The sequence below is a fragment of the Pleurodeles waltl genome, chromosome 1_2 (genome assembly GCF_031143425.1).
Source record: "Pleurodeles waltl isolate 20211129_DDA chromosome 1_2, aPleWal1.hap1.20221129, whole genome shotgun sequence".
Taxonomy (NCBI): domain Eukaryota; kingdom Metazoa; phylum Chordata; class Amphibia; order Caudata; family Salamandridae; genus Pleurodeles; species Pleurodeles waltl.
In genome coordinates this window covers 1,343,927,528-1,343,947,219 of record NC_090437.1, presented here as the reverse complement: position 1 = coordinate 1,343,947,219, position 19,692 = coordinate 1,343,927,528, and the positions used below count along the sequence as shown (strand labels likewise).

General features: G+C 47.5%; 1 protein-coding gene across 1 annotated transcript in view; it reads left to right on the top strand.

Moving 5' to 3' along the window:
- LOC138252353 (myosin-IIIb-like) overlaps positions 1-19,692 on the top strand; it is a 407,650-nt gene that overhangs the window by 337,909 nt on the left and 50,049 nt on the right. Inside the window, exons 24-25 of the mRNA XM_069205730.1 lie at positions 10,606-10,733; positions 13,519-13,700. Of these exons, the coding sequence (XP_069061831.1) occupies positions 10,606-10,733; positions 13,519-13,700 (310 nt within the window). The remainder of the gene's footprint in view (positions 1-10,605; positions 10,734-13,518; positions 13,701-19,692) is intronic.

The following is a 19,692-nucleotide window of genomic DNA, read 5'->3' as shown; positions in this document are numbered from 1 at the left end:
CCCTCACCTATGGTATAGTGCACCCTGCCTTAGGGCTGTAAGGCCTACTAGAGGGGTGACTTATCTATACTGCATAGGCAGTGTGAGGTTGGCATGGCACCCTGAGGGGAGTGTCATGTCGACTTACTCGTTTTGTTCTCATCAGCACACACAAGCTGGCAAGTAGTGTGTCTGTGCTGAGTGAGGGGTTCCCAGGGTGGCATAAGATATGCTGCAGCCCTTAGAGACCTTCCCTGGCATCAGGGCCCTTGGTACTAGGGGTACCAGTTACAAGGGACTTACCTGGATGCCAGGGTGTGCCAATTGTGGAATCAAAAGTACAGGTTAGGGAAAGAACACCGGTGCTGGGGCCTGGTTAGCAGGCCTCAGCACGCTTTCAATTCAAAACATAGCATCAGCAAAGGCAAAAAGTCAGGGGGTAACCATGCCAAGGACGCATTTCCTTACACAACCCCCCCCCCCCCCAAATGAAAGAGGATGAGACTAACCTTTCCCAAGAGAGTCTTCATTTTCTAAGTGGAAGAACCTGGAATGGCCATCTGCATTGGCATGGGCAGTCCCAGGTCTGTGTTCCACTATAAAGTCCATTCCCTGTAGGGAGATGGACCACCTCAACAGTTTTGGATTTTCACCTTTCATTTGCATCAGCCATCTGAGAGGTCTGTGGTCAGTCTGAACTAGGAAGTGAGTACCAAAGAGGTATGGTCTCAGCTTCTTCAGGGACCAAACCACAGCAAAGGCCTCCCTCTCAATGGCACTCCAACGCTGCTCCCTGGGGAGTAACCTCCTGCTAATGAAAGCAACAGGCTGGTCAAGGCCATCATCATTTGTTTGGGACAAAACTGCCCCTATCCCATGTTCAGAGGCATCTGTCTGCACAATGAACTGCTTGGAGTAATCTGGAGCTTTTAGAACTGGTGCTGTGCACATAGCTTGTTTCAGGGTGTCAAAGGCCTGTTGGCATTCTACAGTCCAGTTTACTTTCTTGGAGGTGAGTTCTGTGAGGGCTGTCACAATGGATCCATATCCCTTCACAAACCTCCTATAGTACCCAGTCAAGCCAAGGAATGCCCTGACTTGAGTCTGGGTTTTTGGAGCTGCCCAGTCCAGAATAGTCTGGATCTTAGGCTGGAGTGGCTGAACTTGGCCTCCACCTACAAGGTGTCCCAAGTAAACCACAGTTCCCTGCCCTATCTGGCATTTGGATGCCTTGATAGAGAGGCCTGCAGATTGCAGAGCCTTCAAAACCTTCTTCAGGTGGACCAGGTGATCCTGCCAGTTGGAGCTAAAGACAGCAATATCGTCAAGATAAGCTGCACTAAAGGACTCCAAGCCAGCAAGGACTTGATTCACCAACCTTTGGAAGGTGGCAGGGGCATTCTTTAAACCAAAGGGCATAACAGTGAACTGATAATGCCCATCAGGGGTGGAGAATGCTGTCTTTTCTTTTGCTCCAGGGGCCATTTTGATTTGCAAGTACCCTGCTGTTAAGTCAAAGGTACTTAAGAATTTGGCAGCCCCTAATTTATCAATCAGCTCATCAGCTCTAGGAATGGGATGGACTCCCAATTCCAGCATCTTGTGGACTTCCACCTTGATGCTTTCCTTAACTTGATCAGACTGTCGGAATATTTTGTTTTTGACAGGCATGCTGTCTCCTGTGTCCACATCATGGGTACACAGGTGTGTCTGACCAGGGGTTAGGGAAAAGAGCTCAGCAAACTGTTGCAGGACCTTCCTACAGTCAGCTTGCTGTTGGCTAGAGAGGGTGTCTGAATAGATCACTCCATCTACTGAGCCATCTTTAGGGTCTGATGACAGAAGATCAGGGAGAGGCTCACTCTCAGCTTCCTGATCCTCATCTGTTACCATTAACAGATTTACATCAGCCCTGTCATGGAAGAGCTTAAGGCGGTTCACATGGATCACCCTCTTGGGGCTCCTGCTTGTGCCCAGGTCTACCAGATAGGTGACCTGACTCTTCCTCTCTAGCACTGGGTAAGGGTCACTCCATTTGTCCTGAAGTGCCCTGGGAGCCACAGGTTCCAAAACCCAGACTTTCTGCCCTGGTTGAAACTCAACCAGTGCAGCCTTTTGGTCATACCAACACTTCTGGAGCTGTTGGCTGGCCTCAAGGTTTTTGTTTGCCTTTTCCATGTACTCTGCCATCCTTGAGCGAAGGCCAAGTACATAGTCCACTATGTCTTGTTTAGGCTCATGAAGAGGTCTCTCCCAGCCTTCTTTCACAAGAGCTAGTGGTCCCCTTACAGGGTGGCCAAACAGAAGTTCAAAGGGTGAGAACCCTACTCCCTTCTGAGGCACCTCTCTGTAAGCGAAAAGCAGACATGGCAGGAGGACATCCCATCTCCTTTTGAGTTTTTCTGGGAGCCCCATGATCATGCCCTTTAATGTCTTGTTGAATCTCTCAACAAGGCCATTAGTTTGTGGATGATATGGTGTAGTGAATTTATAAGTCACTCCACACTCATTCCACATGTGTTTTAGTTATGCTGACATGAAGTTGGTACCTCTGTCAGACACCACCTCCTTAGGGAAGCCCACTCTGGTAAAGATACCAATGAGGGCCTTGGCTACTGCAGGGGCAGTAGTCGACCTAAGGGGAATAGCTTCAGGATACCTAGTAGCATGATCCACTACTACTAGGATGTACATATTTCCTGAGGCTGTGGGAGGTTCCAGTGGACCCACTATGTCCACACCCACTCTTTCAAAGGGGACCCCCACCACTGGAAGTGGAATGAGGGGGGCCTTTGGATGTCCACCTGTCTTACCACTGGCTTGACAGGTGGGACAGGAGGTGCAAAACTCCTTAACCTTCTGGGACATGTTGGGCCAGTAGAAGTGGTTGACTAACCTCTCCCACGTCTTGGTTTGTCCCAAATGCCCAGCAAGGGGAATATCATGGGCTAAGGTCAGAATAAACTCTCTGAACCCCTGAGGCACTACCACTCTCCTAGTGGCACCAGGTTTGGGATCTCTTGCCTCAGTGTACAGGAGTCCATCTTCCCAATAGACCCTATGTGTTCCATTTTTCTTGCCTTTGGACTCTTCAGCAGCTTGCTGCCTAAGGCCTTCAAGAGAGGGACAGGTTTCTTGTCCCTTACACAACTCCTCCCTTGAGGGTCCCCCTGGGCCCAAGAGCTCAACCTGATAAGGTTCCAGCTCCATAGGCTCAGTTCCCTCAGAGGGCAGAACTTCTTCCTGAGAAGAGAGGCTCTCTTTTTCTTGTTGTGTTGCAGCTGGTTTCCCAGCTGACTTTCCTTTTCTCTTGGTAGGCTGGGCCTTTCTTCCAGACTCCAGCTCTACTTTTTCACCCTGTGCCTTGCACTGTGCCCTTGTTTTGACACACACCAGTTCAGGGATACCCAGCATGGCTGCATGGGTTTTCAGTTCTACCTCAGCCCATGCTGAGGACTCCAGGTCATTTCCAAGCAAACAGTCTACTGGGATATTTGAGGAGACCACCACCTGTTTCAGGCCATTGACCCCTCCCCACTCTAAAGTTACCATAGCCATGGCATGTACTTTAGTCTGATTGTCAGCGTTGGTGACTGGATAAGTTTGTCCAGCCAGGTATTGGCCAGGGGAAACCAGTTTCTCTGTCACCATAGTGACACTGGCACCTGTATCCCTCAGGCCCTCTCCACTTGTCCCATTAATTAAGAGCTGCTGCCTGTATTTTTGCATGTTAGGGGGCCAGGCAGCCAGTGTGGCTAAATCCACCCCACCCTCAGAGACTAATGTAGCTTCAGTGTGACACCTGATTTGCTCTGGGCACACTGTTGATCCCACTTGGAGACTGGCCATTCCAGTTTTAGCTGGAGTGGAGTTAGAAGTGGTATCTTTCTTGGGACAGGCCTTGTCTCCAGTTTGGTGTCCAGGCTGACTACAGCTACGACACCAGGCCTTTTTGGGATCAAAGTTTTTACCCTTGTACCCAGAATTGTTTTGTGAAGAGGCTCTGGGCCCACCCTCCTGTGCAGGTTTTTGGGGGCCGGTAGAAGACTCTTTACTATTTTTGTTTTTGGCTGTCTCACCACCTTTCCCCTGGGGAGGTTTTGTGACCCCTTTCTTTTGGTCACCCCCTGTGGAAGTTTTGGACACCCTAGTCTTGACCCAATGGTCCGCCTTCTTTCCCAATTCTTGGGGAGAAATTGGTCCTAGGTCTACCAGATGCTGATGCAGTTTATCATTGAAACAATTACTTAATAGGTGTTCTTTCACAAATAAATTGTACAGCCCATCATAATTACTTACACCACTGCCTTGAATCCAACCATCTAGTGTTTTTACTGAGTAGTCTACAAAGTCAACCCAGGTCTGGCTCGAGGATTTTTGAGCCCCCCTGAATCTAATCCTATACTCCTCAGTGGAGAATCCAAAGCCCTCAATCAGGGTACCCTTCATGAGGTCATAAGATTCTGCATCTTTTCCAGAGAGTGTGAGGAGTCTATCCCTACACTTTCCTGTGAACATTTCCCAAAGGAGAGCACCCCAGTGAGATTTGTTCACTTTTCTGGTTACACAAGCCCTCTCAAAAGCTGTGAACCATTTGGTGATGTCATCACCATCTTCATATTTAGTTACAATCCCTTTAGGGATTTTCAACATGTCAGGAGAATCTCTGACCCTATTTATGTTGCTGCCACCATTGATGGGTCCTAGGCCCATCTCTTGTCTTTCCCTTTCTATGGCTAGGATCTGTCTTTCCAAAGCCAATCTTTTGGCCATCCTGGCTAACTGGATGTCCTCTTCACTGGAGTTATCCTCAGTGATTTCAGAGAGGTTGGTCCCTCCTGTGAGGGAACCAGCATTTCTGACTACGATTTTGTGGAGTCAGGGCTTGAGAGGCCCTGTCTTCCCTAGATAGGACTGGTAGGGGGGAATCACCCTCCAAGTCACTATCATCATCCTCTGTGTTGCCATCCTCAGAGGGGTTGGCTCTTTCAAACTCTGCCAAAAGCTCCTGGAGCTGTAGTTTGGAAGGTCTGGGGCCCATTACTATTTTCTTTAGTGTACAGAGTGACCTTAGCTCCCTCATCTTAAGATGGAGGTAAGGTGTGGTGTCGAGTTCCACCACATTCATCTCTGCACTAGACATTATGCTTCTAAAAGTTGGAATACTTTTTAAGAATCTAAAACTAGTTCTAGGTTCTAATTCAAACTTTTACCAAACTTTTAAACTCTAAAAGGAATGCTAAACAGGATCTAACACAAGGCCCTAACAGGTCTTTTAAGAATTAAAAAAAATTCAAATTGCAAAAATCAATTTCTAATAACAATTTTTTGAATTTGTCGTGTGATCAGGTATTGGCTGAGTAGTCCAGCAAATGCAAAGTCTTGTACCCCACCGCTGATCCACCAATGTAGGAAGTTGGCTCTGTATGTACTATTTCAAAGTAAGGAATAGTATGCACAGAGTCCAAGGGTTCCTCTTAGAGGTAGGATAGTGGCAAAAAGAGATAATACTAATGCTCTATTTTGTGGTAGTGTGGTCGAGCAGTAGGCTTATCAAAGGAGTAGTGTTAAGCATTTGTTGTACATACACACAGGCAATAAATGAGGAACACACACTCAGAGACAAATCCAGCCAATAGGTTTTGTTATAGAAAAATACCTTTTCTTAGTTTATTTTAAGAACCACAGGTTCAAATTCTACATGTAATATCTCATTTGAAAGGTATTGCAGGTAAGTACTTCAGGAACTTTAAATCATTACATTAGCATGTATACTTTTTACATAAAACACAATAAGCTGTTTTAAAAGTGGACACACTGCAATTGTCACAGTTCCTGGGGAGGTAAGTTTTTGTTAGTTTTGTCAGGTAAGTAAATCACTTACAAGTCTCAGGTTTGGGTCCAAGGTAGCCCACCATTGGGGGTTCAGAGCAACCCCAAAGTTACCACACCAGCAGCTCAGGGCCGGTCAGGTGCAGAGGTCAAAGAGGTGCCCAAAACGCATAGGCTTCAATGGAGAGAAGGGGGTGCCCCGGTTCCGGTCTGCCAGCAGGTAAGTACCCGCGTCTTCGGAGGGCAGACCAGGGGGGTTTTGTAGGGCACCGGAGGGGACACAAGTCAGCACAAAAAGTACACCCTCAGCAGCGCGGGGGCGGCCGGGTGCAGTGTGCAAACACGCGTCGGGTTTTCAATGGTTTTCAATGAGAGACCAAGGGATCTCTTCAGCGGTGCAGGCAGGCAAGGGGGGGCTCCTCGGGGTAGCCACCACCTGGGCAAGGGAGAGGGCCTCCTGGGGGTCACTCCTGCACAGGAGTACCGTTCCTTTAGGTGCTGGGGGCTGCGGGTGCAGGGTCTTTTCCAGCCGTCGGGAAATGGAGTTCAGGCAGTCGCGGTCAGGGGGAGCCTCGGGATTCCCTCTGCAGGCGTCGCTGTGGGGACTCAGGGGGGACAACTTTGGTTACTCACGGACTCGGAGTCGCCGGAGGGTCCTCCCTGAGGTGTTGGTTCTCCACCAGTCGAGTCGGGGTCGCCGGGTGCAGTGTTGCAAGTCTCACGCTTCTTGCGGGGAGTTGCAGGGGTCTTTAAGTCTGCTCCTTGAAACAAAGTTGCAGTTCTTTTGGAGCAGGGCCGCTGTCCTCGGGAGTTCCTTGTTTTGCTTGAAGCAGGGCAGTCCTCTGAGGATTCAGAGGTCGCTGGTCCTTTGGAAAGCGTCGCTGGAGCAGGGTTCTTTGGAAGGCAGGAGACCGGCCGGTAGGACTGGGGCCAAAGCAGTTGGTGTCTTCTGTTCTTCCTCTGCATGGGTTTTTCAGCTCAGCAGTCTTCTTCTTCTTGTAGGTTTCAGGAATCTAAATTCTTAGGTTCAGGGGAGCCCTTAAATACTAAATTTAAGGGCGTGTTTAGGTCTGGGGGGTTAGTAGCCAATGGCTACTAGCCCTGAGGGTGGGTACACCCTCTTTGTGCCTCCTCCCAAGGGGAGGGGGTCACATCCCTAATCCTATTGGGGAATCCTCCATCTGCAAGATGGAGGATTTCTAAAAGTTAGTCACTTCAGCTCAGGACACCTTAGGGGCTGTCCTGACTGGCCAGTGACTCCTCCTTGTTTTTCTCATTATTTTCTCCGGCCTTGCCGCCAAAAGTGGGGGCCGTGGCCGGAGGGGGCGGGCAACTCCACTAGCTGGAGTGTCCTGCGGTGCTGGCACAAAGGGGTGAGCCTTTGAGGCTCACCGCCAGGTGTGACAGCTCCTGTCTGGGGGAGGTGTTAGCATCTCCACCCAGTGCAGGCTTTGTTACTGGCCTCAGAGTGACAAAGGCACTCTCCCCATGGGGCCAGCAACATGTCTCGGTTGTGGCAGGCTGCTGGAACTAGTCAGCCTACACAGATAGTCGGTTAAGGTTTCAGGGGGCACCTCTAAGGTGCCCTCTGGGGTGTATTTTACAATAAAATGTACACTGGCATCAGTGTGCATTTATTGTGCTGAGAAGTTTGATACCAAACTTCCCAGTTTTCAGTGTAGCCATTATGGTGCTGTGGAGTCCGTGTTTGACAGACTCCCAGACCATATACTCTTATGGCTACCCTGCACTTACAATGTCTAAGGTTTGGCTTAGACACTGTAGGGGCACAGTACTCATGTACTGGTGCCCTCACCTATGGTATAGTGCACCCTGCCTTAGGGCTGTAAGGCCTACTAGAGGGGTGACTTATCTATACTGCATAGGCAGTGTGAGGTTGGCATGGCACCCTGAGGGGAGTGCCATGTCGACTTACTCGTTTTGTTCTCATCAGCACACACAAGCTGGCAAGTAGTGTGTCTGTGCTGAGTGAGGGGTCCCCAGGGTGGCATAAGATATGCTGCAGCCCTTAGAGACCTTCCCTGGCATCAGGGCCCTTGGTACTAGGGGTACCAGTTACAAGGGACTTAGCTGGATGCCAGGGTGTGCCAATTGTGGAATCAAAAGTACAGGTTAGGGAAAGAACACCGGTGCTGGGGCCTGGTTAGCAGGCCTCAGCACACTTTCAATTCAAAACATAGCATCAGCAAAGGCAAAAAGTCAGGGGGTAACCATGCCAAGGAGGCATTTCCTTACAGTACCCATAAAGAGTATATGGTCTGGGACTTTGTCAAACACGAATTCCACAGTTCCATAATGGCTACACTGAATACTGGGAAGTTTTGTATCAAACTTCTCAGCACAATAAATCCACACTGATGCCAGTGTGGGATTCATTGAAAAATGCACACAGGGTATCTTAGAGATGCCCCCTGTATACTAGTCCAAATGCTAGTGTTAGGCTGACCAGTTCCTGCCAGCCTGTCACATCCAGACGGGTTTCTGGCCACATGGGGAGAGTGCCTTTGTCACTCTGTGGCCAGGAACAAAGCCTGTACTGGGTGGAGGTGCTTCTCACCTCCCCCTGCAGGAACTGTAACACCTGCCGGTGAGCCTCAAAGGTTCTAGCCTACAGCACCCCAGGGCACTCCAGCTAGTGGAGATGCCCGCCCCCTGGACACAGCCCCCACTTTTGGCAACAAGTCTGGAGGAGATAATGAGAAAAACAAGGAGGAGTCACCCACCAGTCAGGACAGCCCCTAAGGTGCCCTGAGCTGAGGTGACCCCTGCCTTTAGAAATCCTCCATCTTATTTTGGATGATTCCCCCAATAGGATTAGGGATGTGCCCCCCTCCCAACAGGGAGGAGGCACAAAGAGGGTGTAGCCACCCTCCAGGACAGTAGCCATTGGCTACTGCCCCCCAGACCTAAACACACCCCTAAATTGAGTATTTAGGGGTGACCCTGAGCCCACAAAATCTGATTCCTGCAACCTGAAGAAAGGAGGACTGCTGACCTGAAAGCCCTGCAGAGACGACGGAGACAACAACTGACTTGGCGTCAGCCCTACCGGCCTGTCTCCAGACTCAAAGAACCTGCAACAGCGACGCATCCAACGGGACCAGTGACCTCTGAGGACTCAGAGGACTGATCTGCACCTAAGGCCCAAGAAACTCCAGAGGACAGCGGCTCTGTCTAAAACTACAACCAAAAATCCAACTTTAAAGAAGACTTCAGCCTCACTCCGGAAGCATGAGTCTTCACACTACACCGGACGCCCTCAGCCCGTGTCCAGAGAAACCAACACTGCAGAGAGGACCCCCAGGCGACTCCAACGATGTGGACACCCTGTGTCGACCTCCCTGCACCCCCACAGCGACGCCTGCAGAGATGATCCAGAGGCTCCCCCTGACCTCGACTGCCAGGTAACAAAGGAACTCAACTCCTGGACAAAGAACTGCATCCGCAGCCCCAGGACCGAGAGGAACCAACCATCGGCACAGGAGTGACCAGCAGACGGCCCTCATCCTAGCCCAGTCGGTGGCTGGCCCGAGAAGCCCCCCTGTGCCCTACCTGCGTCACCATAGTGACCCCGGGTCCCTCTATGGATTGCTACCTAAAACCCGACGCCTGCTTCGCACACTGCACCCGGCCGCCCCTGTGCCGCTGAGGGTGTATTTTGTGTGCCTGTTTGTGTCCCCCCCCTCAGTGCTCTACAAAACCCCCCTGGTCCGCTCCCCGAGGACGCAGGTACTTAACTGCTAGCAGACTAGGACCAGAGCACCCCTGTTCTCCATAGGCGCCTATGTTATTTGGGCCCTACTTTGACCTCTTCACCTGACCGGCTCTGTGTTGCTGGTGTTGGGTGTTTGGGGTTGACTTGAACCCCCAACAGTGGGCTGTCTATACCCAGGAGACTGAACTTGTAAGTGCTTTACTTACCTGAGAAACTAAGCATTACTTACCTCCCTCAGGAACTGTTGATTTTTGCAGTGTCCACTTTTAAAATAGCTTCTTGCCCTTTTTGCCAAAACTGTGTACATTACTTCCCTTACCTGTGTGAAGTACCTTACAATTTATGTACTTACCTAAATTCTGAATCTTGTGGTTCTAAAATAAATTAAGTAAATAATATTTTTCTTATAAAAACCTATTGGCCTGGAGTTAAGTCTTTGAGTGTGTGTCTCATTTATTGCCTGTGTATATAACAAATGCTTAACACTACCCTCTGGTAAGCCTACTGCTCGACCACACTACCACAAAATAGAGCATTAGTATTATCGCATTTTGCCACTATTAACCTCTAAGGGGAACCCTTGGACTCTGTGCATACTATCTCTCACTTTGAGATAGCATATACAGAGCCAACTTCCTACAGTTGCTTATTGTTGAGTCCCTCTTGACTAGTGTGTGCTTAGGCAGGGATTGTGGCTTGCATGCATATGGGTAGTACTCATCACTGACTGTGCGGAGGTATGCATTCTCCCTCTGTTTATATTATGCTCAGCACTAAATTTGTCTAGATGGTACTCGCCGGTGCAGAGGTGGAACTCTCCTTTGCAAAGTTGGGGCTCGCCTTTGCGTACCTGGGACTTGCCGTTGCGTAGTTGGGACACACCGTTGTGCAGTTGGGACTCGCTGTTGCGTAGTTAGAACACCCTAGTACATCAGTGGTACTCACTGTTGCACAGGTGGGCTTGTTAGTGATTTTGTAGCCACGGTAAAATGCATCACTCCTTCTCGCAGGGGCTCTTTAATGACTTGTTTCTGATTGTTTCTTGCTCTTCTTTGTAGGAGCTCACACTCCTCCCACCCCCGTTCCTCTGCCAAGGAAAAGAATACCACAGAACCTTCCCCATCCAAAGTCCAGAGAATCCTCACCTGGGCCCCCTGTGCCTCGCCCACGCAGCAGACTTGTTGAGGTAATATTGTGGTGCATGTGTGGTGTCAGCAAGTGAGGTGAAGACATATGGATTGGAGGGGCCCAGATGAGGTATATCAAACTTGGGAGGAAGAAAGGTGACCAGTAGTGGGAGAGTCATAGACCAGGGGGGAGGTAGGCTGGGAGGGAACAGCCATGGTGACCAGTGGTGGGAGAGTCCTAGATCAAGAGGAAGCCTGGGGAGGGCAAAGGAAGAGTGACTAGTGGTGGGAGTCATAGACCAGGATGAGGTAGCCTGGGAGGGAAGAACCAAGGTGGCCAGTGGTGGGAGAGAACACTAAAGGAATGGTTGAGGATGACACGAGGGTGAGGGAATGTGGAGGGTGGAAGGAGGCAGTATTATGCCCCAGAGACGGAGTGTTGCAACTAGAGAAGGAAAGCAACAGTGAGGAAGCTGACTGAGTGATCTCTCTGCCCTCGGGCTCCAGATTGTGGATTGACAAGAACCTGATACTGCAGAGCCAGCTGAATTTAAAACCTGCTCCAGGTCTGGTTCCTAGATTAAGTATTTTTGAAAATTCAATGTGTATCCTCCTAAATGTTCTTGGGGACAGATTTTTTTGATCCACGTTCTTCTTTAGGTAGATAATTTTAAATATATATATGAATCCAAACACTCTAGGTTTGGTTACCTTTGCTCCCCACAGGTTTATTCACTCTGCTCATCATAGCTGAAATGGTGAACCGTATTTCCACACCCACCAAAAAGCATCCTTTTGAAGCTTAGAAATGAATTGCAGAGTCACAAAGTATGCTTTTCAGTTCAAGGCAGGCATTTCTTTGAGAGTTTGGCATCTGTGTGTAAATGATTCGATGGATGCTTTAATTCACACATGAGAGAACAAGGCCAGGATGGTTAGAGTCCAGATCACTGTCTAACTGACGTAGACAGAAGACCCAGAAGCAGGAGAGGCCACATCCTTCAGGAGGGAGGCAAACTCTAAGAGGAGGCACTGAGCCATCCTTGGAGAGCCCAACGCCCATCAGTGGGGCAATGAGCTGCTGAGATGAGGCATTGAATCAGCCTTGGAGAGCCTAGCACCCTTTAAGGGGGGGGGGGGGGGTTGAGCTCTGAGAGGAGGCTTTGAACCAGCATTGGAGAGCATGGCATCCTTCAGGAGAGTGGCAAGATCTGAGAGGAGGCATTGAACCAGCCTTGGAGACCCCAGCACTCTTCAGGAGGGTGGCAAGCTCTGAGAGGAGACATCAAGCCAGCTTTGATGAGCCTGGCACCCTTTAGGAGGGTGACAACTCTGAGAGGGGGGTCATTGAATCCACCTTGTAGAGCCCGGCACCCTTCAGGAGGGTGGTGAGCTCCTAAGATTAGACATTGAACCAGCCTTGGAGAGCCCAGCACCCTTCAGGAGGGTGGCAAGCTCTGAGGCATGGCATTTAGCCAGCTTTGGAGATCCTTGCACCCTTCAGGAGGGCAACAAGCTCTGAGAGGGAGGCATTGAACCAGTCTTAAAGAGCGAGACACTTTTCAGGATGGTGGTGTGCTCCTGATAGAAGGCATTGAACCAGCCTTGGAACAACCCAAACCCTTCAGGAGGGTGGTGAGCTCCTGAGAGTAGGGCCTGAACCAGCCTGGGAGTGCCTGGTACCCTTCATGACAGTGGTGAGCTCCTGAAAGGAGGTATTGAACCAGCATTGGAGAGACCTGCCCCCTCAGGAGAGTGACCAGTCTTGAGAGAAGGCATTGAACTAGCCTCAGAGAGGCCCACAGCCTTTAGGAGGGCGGCAAACTCTGTGAAAAGACATTGAACCTGCCTTGCAGAGTCCTGCATCCTTCAGCTCCTTAAGTTTGCTTGCTCACAGTTCCCATGCGCTTTATCTACAAGGTGCTGTCTGCTTGTCTTCAAGGCACCTTTGACGTCCTTTACTCTATCCCCAATGCGAACTGAAGTATCAGGACTCACAAGTTGCTACTTTTATTTGCAGTGCTTTGCCCCATACTGTTCTTCAGTTATGAAGAGTTTGACAACAGGCTTACCAGTTTGCCACTGTGACTGACCCTGCCCCAGCCCAGCTGGTCTGTGAAAGGAGACACTCACTCACACTTCCGATTTGCAGTTTTGTTTTTGCAGGTCAGACTACCTATGAGCAAATATTACCCATTACTTCTTATGGAGAAAACCTATTTTCATGGCTGACTCGAGCAAAAGTAAGGTTTTCTATCTGAATTCAATGCATTGTTTAGACAAATTGAAGGTAAATCCACCCCTTATTTTGCCGTAGTCCACCACAAGCAGGAAGACGACCAAGCAGGTTTGGACAACACAAGTAGCTTGAGATCTTTGGCTGAAGTCTAAGGAATTGGTGCAGTGCAGTGTATGTCTTTGAGGATCCTTAATCTGAAGTCAAGGGTGCTGGGTCAGTGGTTTCATGGTCTTTGGCCACCTTCACCGGCTGGAGTTTAAGTCTTTGTGTAGTTGAAGGTCTTATTGCACCACTGAAGATGAGAGTTGTGGTGAATGGTATTGGCAGTAAAGGCTGTTGTAACAGTGCCTGCCGGTGTCACGTCTTCTGTGCATGTGGCTGGATGAATATGTTCTGTATCTCCACCACCGATCCTATAATCTTCTCCATCCCTGCTTCTCCATCTGATGCCTCACGTGAGAGCAGATGGTTGCGGTGGATAGGCCTGGCAGTGAAGGTTGTGGTAAGAGTGCTTGGCCAGTGTCCTATAGAGTTGTGTGTGCAGCTGTACATGTGTGTTGTATCCCTACCACCGACTTTCGAACCTGCCTGACTTTCTTCCTCAGCTGATGCCCTTTGACAACAGGACCTCTGCTGGTACTGACAGCCGCCTGCAGAAGGCAGAGGAAGAGGAGAGGAAGAAGCTGAAGAGGAGGGAGACCTTGTGCTGGTTTAGAGACACCCAGGTCTGCAAAGTGATCCTGGATGGCGACTATCCCCCGTGGCTGCATGGGATGATCAGCCGCAGGTGAGCATTGGCTTCTGTTCACTTTTCATATCTTTCTGTTAATGGAAGTTAATCAGTGTCAAGGACAGCCAACTGGAGCAGAGGCCAATGTGAGGCGCCTGTTGTTTGGAGAGGCCAGTGAGAGGAGGCGCTGAAGTAAGGGGAAGCCAGGGGGAGTGGAGGCCACTGAGAGGACAGTGAGAAAGATACAAGTATGTAGCATCTCTCCACCCAGAGACCCCTCCCTTGAAGGCAGTTTGACCAGCGAAAGAGGGAAACTCTCCATACAGGGCCAATTCTGATGAATGAAAGCAGGGCGTATGACGCAGTTCTTCCTTTATGTTCATTCCCACTGGCAATCCTGGTACTTCCCTAGCTGATTGTTTGTAGATTAATTCATACCAGGTAATTTGTTTTAGTTTTAATACTACACAGAGTAGGATCCACTCGGTTTCGGAATTACCCAATGTCTCTGCTGAATCTCTCCTGACTTCTGTGGTCTCCAGGGTGGAGATCTTTCACCCACTGGGTCTTCATTCCTCATCCTTATTTCTCTTCTGGCCTCATGTGGACTCCATCTTGAGATTATGAAAACCCTGTTTGCTTTCATTTTTTATTCTTAAGGACTCTGGGCTAAATGTACGAATGGTAGTAATTGCGATTACCAAATATCGTTTTTTTTTGGGGTAATCACTATTTGGTAATTGCTAATCCTGTTGAACCAAGGTATTATTTAGTCCTTATTCCATAAATAGTGATTAATTTTGGGTCAGAAATAGACCTCTACCTTATGAATATTAATCAGGTAGGTCGCAATTTGTGACCCAGTTAGATTAGCTGCCATCACAGGAATGCGGGTATGCAGAGGTCAGCAGGCCACCATGTATGTGATAGCTTTTAAAAAAGTTGATCATTTATTTTTTAAATGCAGCCCTTTTTCTTTAAAGGAAAACAAGATGTTTTTGTTCGTTCGTTAGCTTTATTTCGGTAAAAGTAAATACCATAAAAGCACACCACAATTCACAGTTTTACAAAGCAGCAGGTTGTGTACAACAAGTTTCAAGCATAAGAGGTTGGGCTACATAAAAAAAAGTAAAACATGAGGATTTTCCTTCTGGAAGTTCAAACCGTATTATAAAATCATATAATAGTGCAAGATTTTGTATGTTAGACATCAAGATTCAAATACAAGCCTAACCGATCTATTTAAAAGTATAAGAATATCTAAGCATAAAAAAAACTTTTAGACAATAAAAGTGTATATATTAAACATAAAAATGTTCCCTTTAAAAATTCAAGCCATATTATAAGATCATATGAGAATGCAAAATTTTGCATAGTAAATATCAAGAATCAGATACAGACTTAACCAAAAGTATCTGGACATAAGAATACTTTAAGCGATAAAAGGTAATAGGTGCCTACGTTAAAATTCACGGATGGGATCATTAACAGCCTCTCCCTACGTCTATAGTTGAGTTTACCTCTATTTTTTTAAGTATGTTCAATCTACAATGCCAGATGGAATCTAAATATTTTGCCAGACAGCAGGCCACTAGAGCGGATGGGTCGGATTTAAAAATTCTCAGGGCCAATGGACAGTTCTTAAAACCCATTTTCCTACACAAGGGAATGATCCAACGAACTCTCTGATTATGATATGCAGGACATTGAAAAAGAACATGGGTTATAGATTCTTCCCTGGCACAACCCATTGGGCACATCTTCGAAGTGTAGCTAGTGTTGGCCCATTTGTGTGTTAGAATGCGCAAAGGGAGAGAGCCTATCCTAAATCTAATGTACAATGCACGTGCACGTGGAGAGAGAACTATGTCCATATATTGCGTGGATTCATAATGGCATTTTAATTGTAAGAAACTGCCCATCATGGAAGATGATGAAACAACAAACAGTTGTGAAAGATGCACATGGAGCCAAAATGCATCCTTTAGTGTCTGTGTTGCATTTTTTGGAATAGATAGCGGATCCTTCCAGTAAGACCCCAAGCCAAGTAGTGTGAAAATCCTTTCCACGTACGCACACCACTTGATTTTTGGACTAGTATTATTGGCCATCAGGTTAACTAGCCCACATCTGTAGAGAATAAGAGAGTCTAATGACCATAGGTGGATCCAAAACAACAAAGGCCTGAGAGCAGCAATCTGGCAAATAGGAGGCAAATTTAGGTCCATTCAAATAGGAAGCATTGGGGTACTGGAAGGAACTCTTAGTAAAGACCTTAAAAAAGAGTTTTCCACCTTTGTCAAATCATCTAAATTACAGTGGCCCCACAGTTCGGCTCCAAAAAGGGCTCCCCCCCCCCTTGCTTGTAATTTGTAGATTTCAATTGTGGGTGTCACAGCAAAGCTAGGAGATCTATCTGCAAACCTTACAATACCGCTCGTCTGTTGTTTCAAACGGAGATTCGCTTTCTGGAGATGAGAATACCATTTGTGCGAATCTTCTAGTTTCAGGCCTAGATATTCAAAATCGCCAACTCTTTCCAATGCGGCGCCTTCTAAATAAATGGGGCGCCGCATCCTACCTTTTTTATCCCCAAACACCATACACTTAGTTTTTGATCGATTGATTTCCAGGCCGTGATCGTTACAAAAGGCTATAAATCTCGAAAGCAGGGTTGTGAGACCTGTAGCTGTTTGGGATATCAACAAGGTGTCATCAGCAAATAGGAGGCAGGGGATCTTCTGCCCTCCTATTTTGGGGGCGTCATTGGAGCACTCCATAAGATACGGAATGCATGCGTTTATAAAAAGGAGGAATAAGGTAGGGGCGAGTACACAGCCTTGCCTCACGCCACGAGCGGTGGGAAGTTTTTCAGTTAGTTCACCTTGCCGACCCCATCTGATTCTACCATAATTACCAGTATAGAGATCTCTGATGATGTTTAAAATAGGGCAAAGGACTCCCATTTTAGACAAGACATCCCACAATTTATTGCGGGGTACCAAATCGAAAGCTGATTTTAGGTCAACAAATGCTACAAATAGGTGACCTGAGTTCACATCAACAACTTTCCATTTAATAGAAATGAAACGGAATATCTGGTCTATTATGATGATTTTTTTTCTGAAGCCCGCTTGGAGGTGGTTTAAAATTTGGTTTTCCACTATCCATTTACTCAGCCTACTCAACAATTGATGGCAAAATATTTTCTGGAGATTGTCAAGGAGGCTGATGGGTCTATAGTTTCCCGGGAGATTCCTCTCTCCTTTCTTATAAATAGGCACAATGATTGCCTCTTTCCATGAGTCAGGGTAGGATCTGGTAGTCAAAATGGCATTAGAGAGCCTATTGATATACGGGCTCCAGGTGTTCTGGTCCGCTTTAAACATATCGGAAGGGATCCCATCCGACCCAGGGGCCTTCGCTGCTTTTTGGGCAGTGATGGCCTGCGCAGTTTCGTTCAGTGTAAAAAAAGGCAAAGAGGACACGGGCGAATGAGGTGTTGTCAGCTGTCCCAAACCTGGGGCATCGAGGGCCAGTGGAGACCCATACAGTTCTTTAAAGTGGGAAAGCCAGGCATCAGGGGTAATATGGGACTCCAAATAAGGGGCTCGGTTCTGATCACTGCAAGATACCAAAAGCCAAAATCGTTTGGAGTCGTGAGCCCTAGCTGCCTCAAATAGGTCACTCCAGAGCTCCTCTTCGTGCTCTTGTTTGCTCCTATTACATATCAAAGCATAATTACGTCTAGCATTGATAATACCTAGTCTGTCCTTTCTCCTTAAAACACTGACCAGGGTATTTTTAGCCTCTCTACACCTCTTGTTAAACCATTTGGAGCAAGGTTGGGGACAAGAGTTAGTCAGCGGCCTTGCACGTTTGGAAAACAACTCTTTCAGGGTAGTAAAGAGGTCCAAATGGAGGGACGTAACTTCGATTGGAGATAAAGTAAGACTATGGTCAAATAACTGGTGAGAAGAAATTAAAGCACACAGTTTTTCTCGGAGCTTGTTCGATTTCTCAAAAGAGTCCCATCTTACTGTGCGCCTATTGCTAGACAACTCCATAACAGCAGGTAAAGCAGAAAGAGATACAGCTCCTGCTAAAAGAGGTCTCTTGTACGTGATCTGTAGAGGGGCATGATCACTAGTGTGTGGATTGCCCACTTCCACATCTAGTATGTAGTGCCAAACTCTTAAATAAAAAAAAATGTAATCTAGTTTATTACTATAAGGAACCCTAAAAAAGATTGGTCTTGCAGGGGTGTCAGCTGGAAAATGGCCATTGCCAAGACGGAGACCATGTGATATCATAAGATCTAATACCTGCATTGCCCTAACGCTAGGTTTGTATGAGTTTTGCTGGGTGGAATGGGGAGGAATGTTCCACACACTATCTTCAGGCTGCATAACCTCTATAAGGTCTAAATTGAATTCAAGTTGGACATTAAAACTTCCTGCTATTATAATATGATATTTAAGATGAAAATCTGAGATTAGAGTGTTTAATAGCTCAATAATAGTAGAGCAATTGTTAGAGGGTCCCGGCCTGCTATAAATGTTTATACAGAGAACAGGGGGGCCTGAGATTGTCTGGATAGCAATAGCCAAAATGTCATGGGAGTCCACATATATCTCCTTTATTCCTCCCACCTCTGTCGATTTTACCCAAGTATATAAGCCCCCTGCTGCCCTACCTGTTAAAGACGGCATAGCCGGTTTAAAAAAAGAACTGAACCCCTGTGTATATGTGCAGTTTTTGGTCCATAGTTCCTGGAACATACATACATTAAAATTTTCAACAAATGCCCCCCACTCATTGTCTGCGAGTTTGCCATTGATGCCAGCCACATTCCAGGACAAAAGTTTTGCTGGTGTCTGGGCAATAGAGCAGCTTGATTTCACGAGAGTGTCGTCTGGAAGGTCGCTGTCAGTAAGCTTCTCCATAAGCGGATTTGTAAATTTATTGGTATTAACAAGTTGTGAACCCAAAGGGGAAACGGCACCTGGACTAGGTGGATAGAATGAAGAGCCTGTAGCCCGTCGGTCTGAACTAGGAGTGGAGACGCAGGAATTAGTGAAGTATAGTCAATCAATGTCGGAAGTGGCCCCCTGGAGATTGAAATCGGATGCTGGTTGGCCACTAAACGTAGGACCGGAGCTGGTCATTGGGGCAAGGTCAGATGGTGCACCTTTTGAGGCCTGATGGCCTGAAATCTTGATGGTCTGAAGAACGGCTCGAGACCCAATTGGCTGTTCTAGAGGGAAAGTTCGGCTTCATATGGCTATCAGTGGGGCGACTGGCGCTGAGAAAAATAGCAGATGGCTTCCTATTTATATTGCGTGCTTCCATATCTAGAAGACCTGTTACCAGATGGGAGTATTTGAAATTAAGTTTTATAAGGTCTCAACAACCAGGAAGACCATTTGCTCGTTCGGCAGATAAAATGTCATCGCGGATGACTGAGCCACATCCTCTAACGTGTCTTAGCCAATGCTAGGCCTTATTGGCTAGTGAGGCTTTATCTTCTCGTGTATTGGGGGGCAAAGGTGGAACATTACACATATATATATAATTATTCTAAGTTGGGTTAAAATTTTGGCGGGACGCTTTAGTAGTGTCCCATTTAAGAGGGACATTAGAAGGAAGAGGAATATTACGTTCAGAAGAGAACATGTTCTGGCTATGAGAACGCTGCCCTTCCAAAAAGGCTGCTGTGCTTAATGGCGGTGGCAGGGGCTCTGTTGAGAAAACAATTTTTACATATGGGTATTTGGATGTTGTAGGGTTTGGCTTGGGCTCTTCAATAGGGAGAAGAAATTTGCCTTTGAGAAGAGTAGTGATTTCGAGCAATAAGGATTTCAGCTCACCTATTTCACTCTTGAGGCTAAACACCAGTGCTGGCAGGTCATTTAGTAAAGGAACACTCTCCGTATGTGACAAAGTCGTGGAAATTAATAAAGGATTTTCCAGAACTTGGGGGGCCAGAGAAGAAAAACGGTTAGAACAAGGAATTGTGGAGTATGTAACATTGTCGTTTGGTGCTTCA